This window comes from Hemiscyllium ocellatum, chromosome 12 (assembly GCF_020745735.1).
Source record: "Hemiscyllium ocellatum isolate sHemOce1 chromosome 12, sHemOce1.pat.X.cur, whole genome shotgun sequence".
NCBI lineage: Eukaryota > Metazoa > Chordata > Chondrichthyes > Orectolobiformes > Hemiscylliidae > Hemiscyllium > Hemiscyllium ocellatum.
Window position 1 is genome coordinate 51,968,449 of NC_083412.1, and position 18,085 is coordinate 51,986,533.

An 18,085-nucleotide genomic window follows, 5' to 3' on the forward strand; every position below is an offset into this window, starting at 1 on the left:
AGAAATAGACAGAGTTGCACATATCATAGAAGTAAGCATATTTCATTACTTCTCTTTTCTTGATCAGAAGATCAGGCCACAGGTATCATTTGGGAGTGGTAGAAGCACAAAAACAAGTTTTACCTTCACTTTTCCCATTTGCAATCTCAGGAGAGAACTGCTGAAAGACAAACTTTTATTTTTTCCTATTACTTTAGGTTGTGATGGTCTGTTACCATTCATTCAGGGAGTGATGTGTCAACTTTTACATGCAAGTTCTGGATAGTGTTAAAGAGGCTCCAATGATTTATCACACAGTTGACCAGGAATCTCTCCCATTCTTGCTACTTACCATTGGCTATGTTGAAAGTGTTTGCAGGTTGATAGTTAACCAGTTTGGCTGTGTTATGAACTTCTCTTCCTTGGGCATCTCAACTTACTTGGGACTTGAACTTCGAGTTTCGGGTTTAGAGTCAGGGATGCTACCCATTGTGCCAGAGAGCATCTAATTAATTCTGGCTGCAGAAATTAATTGAGCATTAAATAATGAGGTAGTACATTATTCCAAAACTGTTCAGCGTTAAGTTTTTCTTTATCACTTATATTTTGTTTTGCATTTGGATGTTCCTTGCAAATAACATGCTTTGACTTATCTTTCATTTTCTGTTTTTCTCCAATTGTATTGTTGTCTTCTATTTTACGTGCTGCTTTAATTAACTGGTTTCCTTCATCCTCTGCTTTATTGCTTTCACCTTCTTCATTTTCAGCATGACCATCTTCCTCTTCTTCCATACTTTTCTTTTCTTCATCTACCTCTTCATCTTCCCAGCTCTCTCCATCCTCATATTGGCCTCTACTGACCTTGTTTTTATTGTCATAACTCTTGTTTTCTTCATTTTCATCACCCTGATTGACAAAGTCTTCAACTTCCTCTTCCTCATCTCCATAACTCTCATCTTCCTTTGAATCATCTTCATAATGCTGATCATCCTCTTCCTCAGCTTCAGTGTCCTCACACTCCTCCTCCTCACCTTCAGTACCCTCCCCCTCCTCCTCAGTACCCTCACCCTCAGTATCCTCACCTTCAGTACCCTCATCCCCCTCCTCCTCACCTTCGGTACCCTCACCCTCCTCCTCCTCACCCTCAGTACCCTCACGCTCTTCACCTTCAGTAACCTCACTCTCCTCTTCCTCACCTTCACCGCCGTCGCCCTCCTCTTCCTCATCTTCACTGCCCGCGCCCTCCTCTTCCTCACCTTCACCGCCCTCGCCCTCCTCCTCACCTTCACCGCCCTCACCCTCCTCTTCCTCACCTTCACCGCCCTCACCCTCCTCTTCCTCACCTTCACCGCCCTCACCCTCCTCTTCCTCACCTTCACTGCCCTCACCCTCCTCTTCCTCACCTTCACCGCCCTCGCCCTCCTCTTCCTCACCTTCACCGCCCTCGCCCTCCTCTTCCTCACCTTCACCACCCTCGCCCTCCTCTTCCTCACCTTCTCCGCTCTCGCCCTCCTCTTCCTCACCTTCACTGCCCTCGCCCTCCTCTTCCTCACCTTCACTGCCCTCACCCTCCTCTTCCTCACCTTCTCCGCTCTCGCCTTCCTCTTCCTCACCCTCACTGTCCTCACCCTCCTCTCCCCCTCCTTCACTGCCCTCACCCTCCTCTCCCTGAACATCACTGCCTTCACCTTCCTCTCCCTCAACATCACTGCCCTCACCTTCCTCTTCTTCATCCTCATCTTCCTCAACTTCATCTTGCTCAGATTTATCTTCCTCATTGCTCTCAGCTTTCTCTTCCTCATCCTCACTTTCCTCTTCCTTATCACTACTCCCTTCCTCATTATAACTATCACCTTCCTTTTCATCTTCTCCTCTCTCACATTCCTCATCTTCATTTTCCTCAGTCTCATCATTTTCTCTGATGTGATCTTCATTATTCTCATAATCTTCATCACTATTATCACTTTCATTACCTCCATATTTCTTATCCTCACTTTCTGCAGTACCATTTTCTTTACTATTACCCTCCTCATCACAGTCTGCTTGTTTCTCTGTTACTTCTGCGTTGATTCCAGCTCTTCTTCTCTCACTTTCAAATGCACCTTCATTACCCCCATCTTCATCACCTCCTATTCTCCTACTTTCAACTTCTTGGTTAATTCTGTTTCTTTTAGTTTTATGTTGAACAGAATCTTCTGCTTCTTGAGTTTGCTCAACATTTATAATTTTATCGGTAGTTGTACTCTCTTCAGTTTGGTCCCAATTGCATTCAGCACTCATATCATCTGCTATGGAATGTCTCATACTGAAGTTTATATCATCATCTCCATCAGCTTCATTGTCTTCATTTTCCTCAATTTGCTTCCCTCCTTCCTCTGTATTTGTACTTTCCTCTAATAATGCATCCACTGCAATAGCCCTATTCATTACTTTATTGCCTAATTTCAGAATTTGTTTTTGTAACATATTTTCTTCTCCCATTTTTTCATTTAAAATTCCCTCTAAATCATCTTGTACCTGCTTTTCATAATGTATAAACTTGCTTTTTATTTGTTCCTTTCCCTTCTTTTCTACAAAGTAATTACAAGGATGATGTTTCATTGATTTATTACCTTTAGGACTTTTTCTATGTGCTTTTTTAATGTTATTGTCTGCACTACTATTTCTATGCTTGTTGACATTATTTTTATTTCCTTCTTTGGCTTTCCTGTTGAACATAAATACTCCCTTTCCTACTGTTCCTTCACTATGTTTTGGAATGTTTTCATCAGATTGTTTTGTGGACAAAATTGTAGTTGATTTGGTTTTTCTGTTAATTGTTTTAAGAGGTATTTCAGTTTTGGGGGTTGTATCATCGTGAGACAATTCAAAGGTCGCTTCAAAAGACTTGCTCGATATTTTGTCGATCCCAGCCATGCCAAAATAGTTTATGGACTTCGGTTTAACAAGTACACCTTTGGCTTGTGCTACGTTAATGTCCACTGCACTTTGTTTTTCATTCATTATCCCACTGTCATATGTACCTTGGGAATGTCTTTCTGTGGCTGATAGGTTCAATTTAGCTACAATATTTTCTTTGGCTGTTTTTCCCTCCTTTCTAACAGCTTTACTTGTACATATGGTAAGGTTTTCATCTCCCACTGCTTCTTGCATACTTGTGTGCAAATTTAATCTTGGAGACTGAGCCTGCAGTGGAACCTTTGTAGGCTTTTTAACCTGGAGCTTAATATTATGATCAGTCTTTCTTTGTCCACCCTTACCAGAATTTTCAACTTTCTTCTACTCCAGATGAAAAGCAATGAATGGAAAGGAGAAAAGAAAATTAGTAAGAAGTCCATTTTAAAGTAAATAGAGGCAAACTTAATCCCCACACAGCTTATGAATAGTAAATAATAAACAGAAGAATTAGCATGAAAACAGAGAAAACACAAAATTACAAATGGAATGGATTAAATAAAAAAAGGAAGCTGACAGATTAAGTTAAGATATGTGTTTGTCAATTGAACTGCATAAATGATCTCAAATTGTGCTAAACATGATAATCAACAATAATATAATTCAAAGGCCTCATGAAGGCATCAAAAATACTAATCATATTCTGTCAGAACAAAAAAGTACTTCTCTGCACTAATTTCAGACAATACTAACATACTTTTCTCAATATTCTGAAAAAGGTAGTAAAGGCAAAAAAAATGAAGTTGTTTCTTCAGATGAGTCAGAGAATTTTCCACAAAAGCATCATATTACTGTGTACATCAAGAGTGATGAACACTGAATCTATACATAGTATTTAGTGATTTAAAAAGGCATTCGCAGTATTACATTATTTAAAACCTGTGAATATAAACCTCTAAAAGAACAGCATTTTTAATTGCTTTGTTCTAAACTGTGTGAAGAACTAAACTCCACACAGTGGTTTCATCCTTGGAGGAGTGGTTTTTCTATTCAATAATTGCTTTATGACGAAATAATTTAAATAGACATTTAATCAAAGTTATCTAATAATAACTGATTTCCAAGTTTAGATCAGGAAAATCCACATCATTCTTACCCGTTCCTTGTGAAGTGGTGATAAGGTCAGAGTCTGATCATGAGGATTCACCATCACTGTATGTGTCTGAAAAGCAATAAATTTACATGTACTTCAGCATAATCAGATCATCAATACAAAATTATGACTATCAACAAAATAGATATTCAGAACTTATGTAATCACAGACATATTAAAATTAAGCATGTAAAAATTAGTTCTACATAGCAATCTGGAACATTCAGAAGTTCCTATTAATTATGTTGTTTTGTTGTTTTTTTTAAATGGCAAGGATATCGTACAGGTTCCATGCAAACTTGCCCATACAAACAGTGAACCTATGACCACGCGAAAGGAAACTGCACCCACACTATCACAGCATCTGTAGCCTTATAAGAGGCTGAATTATTGCTGGTCTTTTTTAATTCAACAGAATGGGCACCACAGTAAGGCCAGCATTTATAGAATCATTGAATCGCTACACTGTGGAAACAGGCCATTTGGTCACACCATCCCTCTGAAGAGGTTGTAGTTGTTTGATACAGTTGAGTGTTAATATTATTTGAGAGGATAGTTAAGATTCACCCACCTAAGCTTGATCAGGTATGGCTGCAGACTTCTTTCAAGGACGTTAATATAGTCATACAGTCATAGAGATATACAGCACGGAAACAGACGCTTCTGAACAACTTGCCCATGCCGACCAGATATGCTAAATAAATCCATTTGCCAACATTTGGTCCATACCCCTCTAAACCCTTCCTATTCATGCACCCATCCAGATGACTTTTAAATGTTGTAATTGTACCAGCCTCCACCATTTCCTCTGGCAGTTTATTCTGTATTTGAACCACCCTCTGCATGAAGAAGTTACCCCTTAGATTCCTTTTAAAGCTTTCTACTCTCACCATAAACTATACCCTCCTGTTTTGGACTCTCCCACTCCAGGGAAAAGACCTCATCTATATACCCTATCCCTGATAGTCATGATTTTAGAAGCCTCTATAAAGTCACCTCTCAATCTCTGATGCTCCAAGGAAAATAGCCCCAGTCTAATCAATTCCTTCCTATACCTCAAACTCCCGCAACATCAGGAAAGTAAATCTGTTCTGAACCCTTTCAAGTTTCATAACGTCCTTCTTATAGCAGGGAAACCAAAATTGCACAGAGTATTTCAATAGTGGCTTAACCAACGTCCTGTTCAGCCACAACATGACCTCTCAACTCTACAGTCAATGCACTGATCAATAAAGGCAAGCATACAAAATGCCATCATCACTATCTTATCTGCCTATGACCAATTTCAAGGAACTATGCACCTGCACTGCAAGGTCTCTTTGTTCAGCAACACCCCTCAGGGCCTAAACATTAAGTGTACAAGTCCTGCCCTGATTTGCCTTTTCAAAACTAGCACCTCACATTTATGTAAATTAAATTCCATCTGCCACTCCTCGGCCCATTGGCCCGACTGATCAAGATCCCATTGTACTGAGATAAGTAATAAAGCACAATATTTATTTTCACAACAATGTAGTAATTATATGCTACGATACTACACTGATACTAGTAATCACTGTTGTGGGATTTGAAATCCAGCTCCAAGGATACGTGTCCTGTCAAAAGGACAGGTAGCTGGGCAGAGGGGGCGGGTATGCCTCATTAGTAATAAATCAAATTAAATCGATAACAAGAAGTGATGTAGAGATGGAAAACGTAGATCTGTCTGGATAATGTTGAGGAACCTCAAAGGAAAAGGTTTGCAGCTATGTCCAGGCCTCCTAGCAGTAGTCAGGATGTGGAGAAGAAAATAAATCAGGAGATAGAAAAGACATGTAAGAATCATGGTGGACCTCAGTATGAAGGTGAACTTGGAAAATCAGGTTGCTTACAGATCTCATGGAAAGAAATTTGTGGAATGTCTGTGAGATGATCCTTAGAAACAATTTGTGGTACAGCCTATTATGGAACAGGAAATTCTGGATTTGGTGATGTGTAATGAGGCAGACTTGATTAGGGACTGTAAGGTGAAGGAACCGTTAGGGGGTTCTCTACTATTTCCCTCTTCTCCATGATAAATTCTCCTGTCTCCACCTGGAATGGGTCATAGCTTGACTTTTCCTTTAACACCTAAAGAAGTTGTTAGAGTCTGTATTTGTTTCTCATTAGCTTGCATTTATATTCCCTTTCACTTTATTGGTTTCTTGGTCTTAACTTGCCAGTTCTAAACTGCTTTCAAACCTTATGAATTGTCTTTTAATAATGAGCAATTTTAGCAATAAAGAACAGCTCCCAGTTGATTTATAGGACCAAGTTAGATGCTTAAATCTGTATTACTTAGACTTAAAGTGAAGATGAAGTGTGTGCCATGGCAACAAGTAAAGTGGAGGAGAAACTGCAGCCATATAAGATGGAAAAGAACAACACAGATGGTAGATTGGGTCTGATTTAGCAGTTTAAGGCAATTTGAGTTTACCTTACCATTACTTTTTGTGTGAAGATGTTACTTCAGTGTTTGCAAGTGGACTAGATGGAGGATTGGAAAGGAATGGAATAAACAAAGCAAAATTCTTAGGGTATATGTAGTCACATAAGACTGGACACAGTAAGGCCCCCACATGAAATGCTGTATGATATGTGAATCCTTTGCATCTTGGACCATAGATAGCATGCTTTGTATACTAGGTGCTATAACCCTCTTTGTCCACCTCACTATGCTTTTCCATATCAAATGACGAGTCCTGTTGTCATCCTCCTGCATCTTCATTCCTTTCTGTTGAACAGCAGTATGCATTTTACACAGCAGGCCATAATTATTCTGCAGACACTGGCTGATGAGTATTGTATGAATCTCTAAACGTCATGAAATTATACATTCCAACTCTCTACCCAATGGCAGCTTTTAACACAACATATAGGCGACTGCCCTATATACTTCTTGATTTCTTTACTTGACAATCTAAATTGCTGAAATACAGCTTCTCTGTCGCATCAAAGATGATGAGCTCCTATGTGGATTCATGAGATAAATAAGAAAATTTGCATGTCCATCTCCCCTACTGCAGCTTTCTTGCAGTTCCCTCTTTACTACCTCTATTGTACCTGCCTTCATCATATCCCCTGGAACTGCATTCAAGATCTTAACCAACAGAACTAGTTTCATGAATCCTTTCTGCACTGTGAACTTTTAATCTTGTCCTAGGCAATAAATATTCTGAGGAAATTCATAAGTATCACCCAAATTTCAAACAACAAACTCCAACAACTAGTAATTACTTATTACCTTTAAACATAATAAAATTTTCCAAGGCGGGAATGTAAGGACAAATTTGACACCAAGTTGCAGAAATAGACATAAAGCAGATGGCTTGAGATTTAAAGAAGGAAAGAGAGCTAGAGAGGTGGAGGTGGAGTTTGAGAGTTATCACAGCAGTTGAATACAGGACTGCAATCCAATGGCGGAGTGGTTGGAATTCTTAAAAGGCCAGAAACATGAGCACTGATGTCAGATAACTGTTAGGCTGGAGAAGATTACAACGATAAGAGATACAAGACCATACAGATATTTGAAAACAAATAAGTGAAGTTAAAAACTGAGGCATTGCTTAACTGGGGAACAATGCAGCTAAGGGGACACAAGGGCGATTAGTGAACAGGAGTTGGAGCAAGACAGAGCATAATTTTGCATAACCTGAAGTTTACAGAAGGTAGAATATAGTATGTTCAAATAATCAACTAAATTGCAAGAGGCATCTAAAACATGGATGTAGCTTTCAGTCACAGATGATCTGAGGCAGAAGCAAAGTCAAGTAGTCTTATAGCAAGTCATTTATCAATGCTTACAAAAATTTGAAGAGTAAAACTTTAAGGAATTAAATGCAAAGTACCTTCCGTTGTCGCTAAATTGTTTTTCCCTGGTGAGTTTTCCTTCCCCTCTTTTTTTCCCCCTCAGATGATGAGAGCGAGATGTCCTGTAGTGCCTGACCCAAGTTGCTACATTGGTTTCATCATGTCTACCAGCCCGCTACAATCAATTAGTTCAATTATTCTAGTTTCTATGGATCAGTTGCTCACTGGTGAAATCAGTGTTATTGGGAGAACCACCAAATCTAACTTTTAATCAAGATTTTTGTTACTATGCATTGATATGTTAGAAATGCAAACTATACAAATATGTATGTTGTTGAACAATTATTCATAAGTGAAACCATTCCAGGCCATTCACAAATCAAGCAGAATCTTTAGCCCAGGAACAGGGCATTCTGCTTAACCAGCCAACTTCATATGAACCTGCTCTTACTATAATTGCTTCTTCATATCCTTCTATATTGTTTCTTGTGCAGACATGAAGCCTTTGCCTAAATCTGTCAATGCCATCTGCTTTAACTGTCTTCATGTGACAGCAAGTTTCACAATATCATCACTCTCTGTAAAGAAAATGTCTTCTTAAATAAAGTATTTCATCTGTTAGAGATTGAATTATATTCACATTATTTTGTTCTAGACTCACCCACAAGTGGAAACTGGTCCTTCACACCAACACTGGCAAACTTTGTCATAATTCAAAGAAACATCTATCAAGTGTCCGCTTCACCAGAAATAAAACATCCCCAATCTATTCAATTATGCTTGTACGGTTCCGCTTCTAAATTCCAATAAGATGATTTTAATCACTTTCTCCAGCCATTCAAGGTTCTCTCTCTAATATGGGGATTAGAACTGCACACAATAGTCCAATAGTGAGCTAATGATGTTTCTTTTTAAATTTAACATTACAATGCTGTTTTATATTCTTATTCCTCTAGAAATGAACACCAGTACTTTATGAACTTCAGTGAGCAAACTTATCTTTATTCCTAGATCATTTTGTTTCATGACTCAACCTTTTGACTCTTAGCTTCCTTAGTTTTGTTACCAAAATGAACCATCTCATACTATGGTATATTGAAATACACAAATCATGTATTAATCATTACCACCCTAACATTACAATATCCTGGAATGATCTTACCATATTCAACAAATCACTGGTGTCACCAAGGCCTTTTTCATTTTCATCTTCAGATTGTTCATCAGCAGAACTTTTTTCAACACTTTTGATCTCCTTGATCCCGGAAACTTTAAAAAGATTAATATTTAGTATCAAGAATGAATTAAATCAAAGTCAGTATATTGATATATTCCACGTGTACACAAACGTAGAACTAACTTGCAAGTGTAATGTTGCAGTGTATTGGTTATTTGGAAGTAACTTTCTCACTAACATACCTTACCAATACTGCAGCACCATAATGTACCACATTACATTAATTTGATATTTGAAACTTTTATAATTTGGTATGGTCTAGATTTAAAATCATAAAGAGATATAATTTTCTTCACATTCTGCCTCTATTTCCTGAAAAGCTATATGCCTTAAAATGTTCCAGACTTGTTAAAAAGTTTCATTTAATTTGGAATATTAGCATTATAGTACATATGCAAACACAGCCTTCTGTTCTGAAACAGCTTAATTTCCATGTGATTTAATTTAATCTGCTGCCAAATCAGTTTTATTTTACGAAGGCTCAAACACATAATACAACATAATAGTTTTGGGTGGATGAGAGACAAGAAAAATATTCCACATTAGCTTAAGATTTAAATGTTTGGATGGCAGAGTTGCTGCCCTGTAGTGCCTGACCCAAGTTGCCAAATTGGTATGGAAGTCTCATCATTTCTACCAATCTGCTACAATCAATTAGTTCAATTATCCTTGTTTCTATGGATCAGCCGCTCACTGGTGAAATCAGTTGTTGGGAGAACCACCAAATCCAACTTTTAAAACACATGCCATGTTTTTTAATTCAGCTTAGTTAGCTTTTAATGCCTACGTAAGTATGTTTACTTTGATTACTAAATGTTGTAAATGGATCAGACTGTCACACAGACCTACAAAGGAATTTGTTAGCTTTGAATTTGCACTTCAAAACTTAAAAAACAAAATGCATACATCTGGTTTTAACATATATTTTGTTTAAATCTTAAATGTAGTCACAAGTTTTAAAAAACTGCTTTATTGTTATTGCTGTGGGAGTACACTATTTTCAATCTAAGCAAATGGAACTTTGGAATGTGATTACTAAATTTCCTTTTAATCCTGTAAGTGCATGCTTTATGAGTTGCTGCAATATAGTAGATTACCTATGTTGGCAGATGATGATTCTTCATCGAGTTGAGCATCATTGACTGGTTTTGAGGCAATGAAGTTTTCTTCAGCAACTTTCACTCCAGGAATTATCTGACCACTAATGGGCAGAGAAGAATTAAGGAGACCAGCTCCAATTGGAGGTAGTGTGTGTACCAGTTGACCAAACTTATCTGGAGACAATTCCTGAAAACAAACTTTTATATATTAAATTTTATGTATCTTCACCAAAATCAGGAGTTAAAAAGTGGTGGTTTTTCCCACCCAATGAACAATTAATTACCAGGTAATCAGCTAATTTTTCCCTTCCCTTTATTTCACTTAATAATAAAGCATAGAACTACTATTAGCAAATTTAACTTTCTATCTTAACATTAAAACAACACTCAATGGGTTAAGTTTCATGAATTCAAGTTATGAGCTGAGACACCTCATAATCATAGAAGACACAGAAGGCAATATAAGATAAGGTTCAATAGGCAATGTACTCTATCATACTGCACTCCTTAAATGGCCAAACAATTTTAAAAGAACTATATTAAATCTAGATTCAGATTGTGACCTGACTCAAAAGTATAAATTGTTAAGAAACTAAAACAGCCAAATCAAAAGCAAGGACGTAGAAATATTAACATCTGAACAAGCAATCCACTCTAACCAACAGTGTTCACCATTTAATTTCTGAGAGTCCTAAACACACATCATCCTCTTCTCCCTCATTCACCTATCTAGCACAATCATGAATGTGAACACAGAAGCTGCCTCAAACTCTAATCCTGAAGCCTTACAACTCTGAATAAAAATAGATTCCATTGACCTCTATTCCAAATATTTTGTTCGCAAGCTTGTATTGACAGCACCTTCTTCTAGAATTCTTAATTAACAGAAATAACTGGAGATTATATATTATAGAATAATGCATGCACATACCCGCTCTCGACGTCTAACACGTGCTGATAATGCTCGATGTAATGTACTTGGCATACTCGAATTGCCCAGTGACATAGAATAAAAATCAGTCAAGTAATTGTCATTTATGTCATCATCTTGAATCATAACATTTTCTGAACCTTTTGGCCTGGGTGTAGCAAGCACAAGCGTGTGACATCCTCCACACGCAACCTACAAAAGATATCAAGGAAAACAGTGCCAGTACTTAAATCAGTGACGATAAAGGAAACAATTCTATCAAAGTTGAGAGCAACAATGGCATTTATATCGATAGGCAATTTTCCCCTGGAAATCAAGCTGCAGCAATAAAAATAATATTTTTCCCTGACTTCCTGAAAAATCATATCTTCTCCTGCAATGGTCCCACCTGACAATTCCAGGGAAGTGTGCCTTGGTCTAAGCACTGATTGGAAAGATTTAAATGGGTACGATGTATATTTCTTACCATTTGTTGCTACTTTATGAGAATCCATTGATTCTTCTTTTAAATGAGTTAATAAAGGTGGTGCCTAAGGTCCAAAAGAAGCTTCCATAAAATCTTGGAAGAATTTTTCAAACACAAGGAAAGCAAAATTCAAAACATTCTATTGATAGAAGCAGGACCCTTTAAATAGCTCTGCACTGATCAGACTTAACCATGGCCAAATTTCGAAGTCAACAGTGAAATAATCAGCATTGCTGCTGATCCCAAAGGAAGGTGCCCACAAACGTATGGCAGCCTCTGTAGTGGGATTTTTACATTTTGTTAACATTAATTTCATTCATGTGCTAGCTATAGGGGATATTTGCCATGCAGCAAGTGCTGGAATTGAGCAGCTAAGCAGCCAAACACCTGGAGTTCTCAAGATTACAAACCAGGAAGCAAAATGTGCCCATTATAATTTACTTTTTAATCATTTCACAGACAGCAAAATAAAGATTGAATGTATAGATGGATGAAAGTAAAAGATAAAATAGTAAATTGAAAAAAATAAATGTTAGTTTATGGACATTTTTAATCATTATGCTCCCTGTATTCCTGATGAAGGGCTTTTGCCTGAAACGTCGACTTTACTGCCCCTTGGATGCTGCCTGAACTGCTGTGCTTTTCCAGCACCACTAATCCAGAATCCGGGGATAGGAGTTCAACTTCCACCTTGGCAGCTGAGGGAATTTAAATTAAATTACTAAATATGGAAGTCAGTCTCTGGAATAAAATGAAACTTTTGCCACTTGTCAGTGATAATGATCCGTGCACTGTTTATTTCAAGGAAGGAAATCTGCCTTCCTTCCCCAGTCTGGCCTAAATAGGACTCAAGTAAATAGCAATGTGGTTTACTCTGAATTGGTCTAGCAAGCCCTTCAGTTCAAGGGGTGAGCAACAAATGCTGACCTTTTCAATGATAAACAAAAATAAAGGAAAATAAGGCTTTTATAATGAAACTAAATACAAAAACAGTCAACTCAAGTTGATTTCTGAATCTTCTCCCACCAGATTCTTCCGTTTCACTCCCACTTACTCTCATATGTCATGAACCTCAGCAACATTGACAAATTTGTCAAAAAAGTATTATTCCATATCTAATATATCTCACTTTTATTCAGATAGAAGGCACAATTAAAATGGCTAACTTCTTAACAATATTACATTCTGGATATATGGGGAACAAAGTGCGATAAGTACTGATGGACTTAGTACTGGTCTGAATGAATGAATCAAAACATGCTGCAGTAAACCAAATGCAATAAGTAGAGTTATGAATGAATGAATGAATGGATGGATGGAGACATGATATAGTAAACAAAGAGCGATGAGTAGAGTTAACCCGGTATGAATGAATGAATGCGATTTTGTTTAAGTGGCTTAATGGAAACATGTGGCTAGTAGTGTGTTCCAAACAAGGTAACAATATAACATTTGGATAAAAACTAGCTAAGAGCTATGTTGCCTGGATACAAAAACAAATTCAAATTCGGCCAATCAGTTTAAATTAGACCCCAAGATACCAAATTCCAATCAAGTTTGAATTTAGTATTTTGACAATATTAAAACCAATGAAACAATCCAATGTTTGGGGTATAAATATTAGACATTTTGAACGATTACCCAGTGAGGCAAAGAGCACCAACAAAAACAGGACAATACAGACTGCCCACAGAACTGCTCTCTTAAAAGGTACCTTTATCTATCAAAGATCTGTGAAGCAGAATCCTTAAGAAGAAAAAAAGAAGACAGATGAAAATCTACAGAGGACACTTGACTAAGTTGCCTGGTTTTGAAATGTGACTATGTTTTTGCAAATCTTAATTGGGATTTTTATCGGACCAGTATTGTAAAGAGGAAGGTAAAAATAGGTTTATAGAAAGGAGTATATATAGTTGTAAGTTAATTATTCTCTGTTAAACATAAAAAAATTAAAGTTGTTAATTTTTACTTTACGTAGTGACTTTTGGATGGTTCTTTGCCTCTCAAATTTTAACAGATTACAGCACGAGGCGAATCCTTTCTATGTTGCTGGTTTAAATTCTCAGAGTGGTTTACCCAGTGTCGTAGCAGCAGGAAAATAAAAAACCCATATTTCAATCAATATATAGTTGTCCAATATAATTATGTGATCAGGTCAAATTGATCATACCATTAATGACAGTCGTGTAGTCAAACTTTACCCCACTTTTGCAGAGGGAAAATTGCTCTCCCCATAATCAATTAAAGTTTGAAAGTCCAAAACTCTCTTAATTCATATCGACAGGCTATGGCATTTTGCACATTCAAGTTAACATTTAATAGAATGCTTGTGAGGATAGAGGATATTGCTTTAAATACTTACTGATTGGACCATGAACTTCAAAAATCTAGAGCAAAGTGTAGGTTTAAATTGATTTGTAAAATTCTCTTCTCCAAGTCCCAGCTTGCCATGCCGTCCATCTCCAAAGGTATACAAAAGGCCATTGCCTATCAGTTAGATATAAGTAATGATAAAATTACATTTGAAGCATATCTTCGTACGATGTCTGGACTGACCGTTCTATTTAGTTTTCAAGGTATCTCAGAAATTTCAGCTGTGCTCAGCGCTGATACCAACTCCTGTAAATATATCCACACTCATTATAATTCTGTCCTTCTACATACAAATCTTAATTATGCAATACAGACCAGGATTAAACACAACACCTTTGCTATCATTGTGCTAGTTAACTGTGCACAGAATGAAATATAATCCTCTCACCTTCTCCCAGACTTTGGACAATTAAACAACAACCATCACAGCATGCAGATCGATAAATTCAGTTTGTAAACATAAAGTAAAGCCTAAATTGTGAACAGATTAACACAGCAGATATGAATATGCAACATTTAATTTATAACTTCTTGACTCTCAACTACATGATTCTTTACCACACCTCCTAATAATACTAAAATTGGATTACAATCCAGAATACAGACCTTTCTTGCAAAGTTACACAGATTTAGAGCCCTCAAGTTTTGAAGTCTATAAAAGAAACAGGACACATTTAAGAAACACCACAAATTATATTTGGTGTTAAGGTAAAAGGATCTCATTCAATTCCGTTTACTCAGCTCCATAGGAGGGCATGCCTGCTATAGCAAACATAACTTCAGGTTTTATAGATTTGTCATTCATCAGTCAAGACAGGCAATGCTACCTAGTTGATTTTGGCTTGACAGACTTAAAAGACGCTAGACACAAATGAATTAAGTCCTGATTTCAAGAATCTTTTCTGGCTAAACGCAGTGTTGAGAGTGTGGAGCTGGAAAAGCACCAGCAAGTCAAGCAGCAGCATCGACATTTCAGGCATAAACCTTTGATCAGAAATGAGGTTAAACGCAGTACAAAACAAGCAGTTAGTTGCCATGAAATTTACAGGCAGGCTCTCCAGTAACAAGTGTCACATCTTGAAAGAGTTACTGTGGCTATTTTCTAATTATGGTCAGATGTGGATTTGTTTCTCAATAAATTTACCAATGCAGCCTCACCACAGAGTACTTCCATGTCTCTTCTTTATTAAAAGACCTGTTAAAAGTTTGGCAAATAGACTATTGCTGCTGGACTTTCAGAAAATCTTTGATAAGATCCCACATAGGAGATTAGTGAGCAAAATTAGGGCACATGGTATGGGGGGCAAGATACTGACTTGGATTGAAAATTGGCTGACTGCCAGGAAGCAAAGAGTAGTGATAAACGTGTCCCTTTCGGAATGGCAGGCGGTGACCAGTGGGATACCACAAGGTTTGGTGCTGGGACCACAGCTGTTTACAATATACATCAATGATATAGATGAAGGCTTCAAAAGTAATATTAGCAAATTTGCTGATGACACAAAGCTGTGTGGCAGGGTGAAATGTGAGGAGGATGTTATGAGAATACAGGTTGACTTGGACAGGCTAGGTGAGTGGACGGATGCATGGCAGATGTAGTTTCATGTGGATAAATGTGTGGTTATCTACTTTGGTTGCAAGAACAGAAAGGCAGATTACTATCTAAATGGAGTCAAGTTAAGTAAACGGGAAGTAGGTAGTGAAGAAAACTATTAGCATGCTGGCCTTCATAAGAAGAGGAATTGAGTAAAGGAGCAAAGAGGGCCTTCTGCAGCTGTACAGGGCCCTGGTGAGACCACACCTGGAGTACTGTGTGCAGTTTTGATTTCCAAATTTGAGGAAGGACATTCTGGCTATTGAGGGAGTGCAGCGTAGGTTCACAAGGTCAATTCCCGAAATGACTAGACTATGATATGTTGAAAGATTGGAGCGAATGGGCTTGTATACACGAGTTTGGAAGGATGAGAGGGGATCTGATTGAGATGTATAAAATTATTAATGAATTGGACATCCTGGAGGCAGGAAGCATGTTTCCATTGATGGGTGAGTCCAGAACCAGATAACATTTAGAACAGAGTTGAGGAGAAACTTCTTCACCCAGAGAGTAGTGGATATACGGAATGTTCTGCCCCAGAAGGCAGTGGAGGCCACGTCTCTGGATATTTTCAAGAAAGAGATGGATAGAGCTCTGAGAGTTAGTGGAATCAAGGGATATGGGGATAAGGAAGGAACAGGATACTGATTGTGGATGATCAGCCATGATCATAATGAATGGTGATGCTGGCTCGCAGGGTTGAATGGCCTACTCCTGCACCTATTGTCTGTTGGAAGTTAAATGCATGAAGAGTTACACATTCTAACAATAATTTACTCCTCAGCATATAGGAAAGAGATCTGGGTGAGAAAATGTCACTGCAGCATACACAGAGGCTTTCTCTGAGATATTATTACCCACCTCTAGAACAGATGGGACTTGAACCCTCCAAGAGAAGGAGATTACCACTGTGCCACAAGAGGACCCCAAAAGGCTTTCATATTCAAAAATGAGGCAAAAGTCATTCCATCATACAAATATACTAAACATATTCAAATCTTCGACTCCTTAGTTTGCTGTTTCTATTCAACGGTATATTTCATGTTTGGACCACATCATTTGAAGAATTATGCATCATCAACAAACTATTTTACTAAATGTACTTAAAATGGAAAGCCATCCAACTTTATTTACAGAAGAAAGCAAATGCATTGGAGACAGATCAGAGAAGGTTTACTAGATTAATATTTGGAATGACAAGGTTTTCTTAGGAGGAAAGAATGGATGGGCTAGGCTAAGCTTGCATCCACTAGAGTTTACAAGAATAAGAGGTGACTTAATTAAAACATAAGATTCTGAGAGGACATGAAGGGTAAAAATGGAGAGGATGCTTCCTCTTCTGAAAAAATCCAGAATTAGGGGTCATGGCTTAAAAATCAGGGGTCACCCATTTTTAACAAGGAATTGGGCTAATTCTTTTTCTCTCAGTGTCATGAGTCTATGGGACTCGCTTTCTGAAAAGATGTTGAAAGCAGAATCGTTAAGCCAGAGTTGAATAGATTCTTGATGATCAAATGGAAGAAGAGATGATCAGGGAAATATGGATTTGAGGTTTCAATCAGATTACAATGCTAAATTAAGCTTCAAGGGTTGAATGGACTACCCCTGCTTCTAATATGTATGTTCGAGTGTACAATCATATATAACGTGTCACGCAGAATAGTGAACAACATCAGAAAGCAGCAACCGTAGAGCACAACAGTGCACATTTGGCTAGAAAGTTGACAATGAAAAGGAGCAATTATTTGTCAGACATACACAACAGCAAACAGAATCATGAGGAAAGTGTGAATAGTGGTCAGGATAAGGAAAGGAATAAGCTACAAGCTGCAACTCAAACTGATTCCCAGATGGAACAATCAATGATGAGAGACAGCAAGGCAGAACTTATTACTTAAATTGATCATTTGAAATGTATGTTTTTTTCTGTTTACATTTTAACACTGAGGAATGCTTTAGGCATTGAACAGAAAATTAAGATGGAGGCAACATTAAAAGTTGGCCCCACTTGGTGTCTGGCACACATTTCTCTCCCCGTTCCCCCACACGTTCACTCTTTTACCTTTTCAGAGCTCGTGTGGAATAGAATAACAGTTGAGTCATAACATTTTTAATGTTGTTAATAAATATATATTTTTATCATGTGTTTGGGTACAATATTAATACTTTATTGAAAGCTTAATTTTCATATGCACAATGTCAGAATGTCAAAATAATGTCAGAAATTAAACATCTAGAGGTTTGCCCCAAAATTTGTTTAACAATAAATGTTGGAACACAAGCAACTAAAATAATTTAACAAAGGAAGGCATCTGCAATTTTTTAACTCTGTGCACTCAGGTCAAATTTGGAGATGGATGGTGCACCGAAGTTAAGCATTGAAGCTCACAGATGTTTGTCATTTATTTGTTGGAGAAGTGTATGCATATGGATTGATTTTAAAACTTTCTCTGGGGAAGATTTGCTCACAGGGAATGCTGTCAGCTTTCATTACAGTTTCCAGTCAATTTGTTCAGGAAGTGCTCCCTC

General features: G+C 37.6%; 1 protein-coding gene across 2 annotated transcripts in view; it reads right to left on the minus strand.

The window, feature by feature from the left end:
* LOC132820758 (X-linked retinitis pigmentosa GTPase regulator-like) overlaps positions 1 to 18,085 on the minus strand; it is a 100,013-nt gene that overhangs the window by 49,388 nt on the left and 32,540 nt on the right. For both annotated transcript variants that reach the window (XM_060833045.1, XM_060833046.1), the window contains exons 9-13: positions 13,952 to 14,076; positions 11,124 to 11,315; positions 10,190 to 10,379; positions 9,018 to 9,124; positions 4,031 to 4,096 (exon numbers count right to left, since the gene is read on the minus strand). In XM_060833045.1, coding sequence (XP_060689028.1) covers positions 4,031 to 4,096; positions 9,018 to 9,124; positions 10,190 to 10,379; positions 11,124 to 11,315; positions 13,952 to 14,076 — 680 coding nt within the window. The remainder of the gene's footprint in view (positions 1 to 4,030; positions 4,097 to 9,017; positions 9,125 to 10,189; positions 10,380 to 11,123; positions 11,316 to 13,951; positions 14,077 to 18,085) is intronic.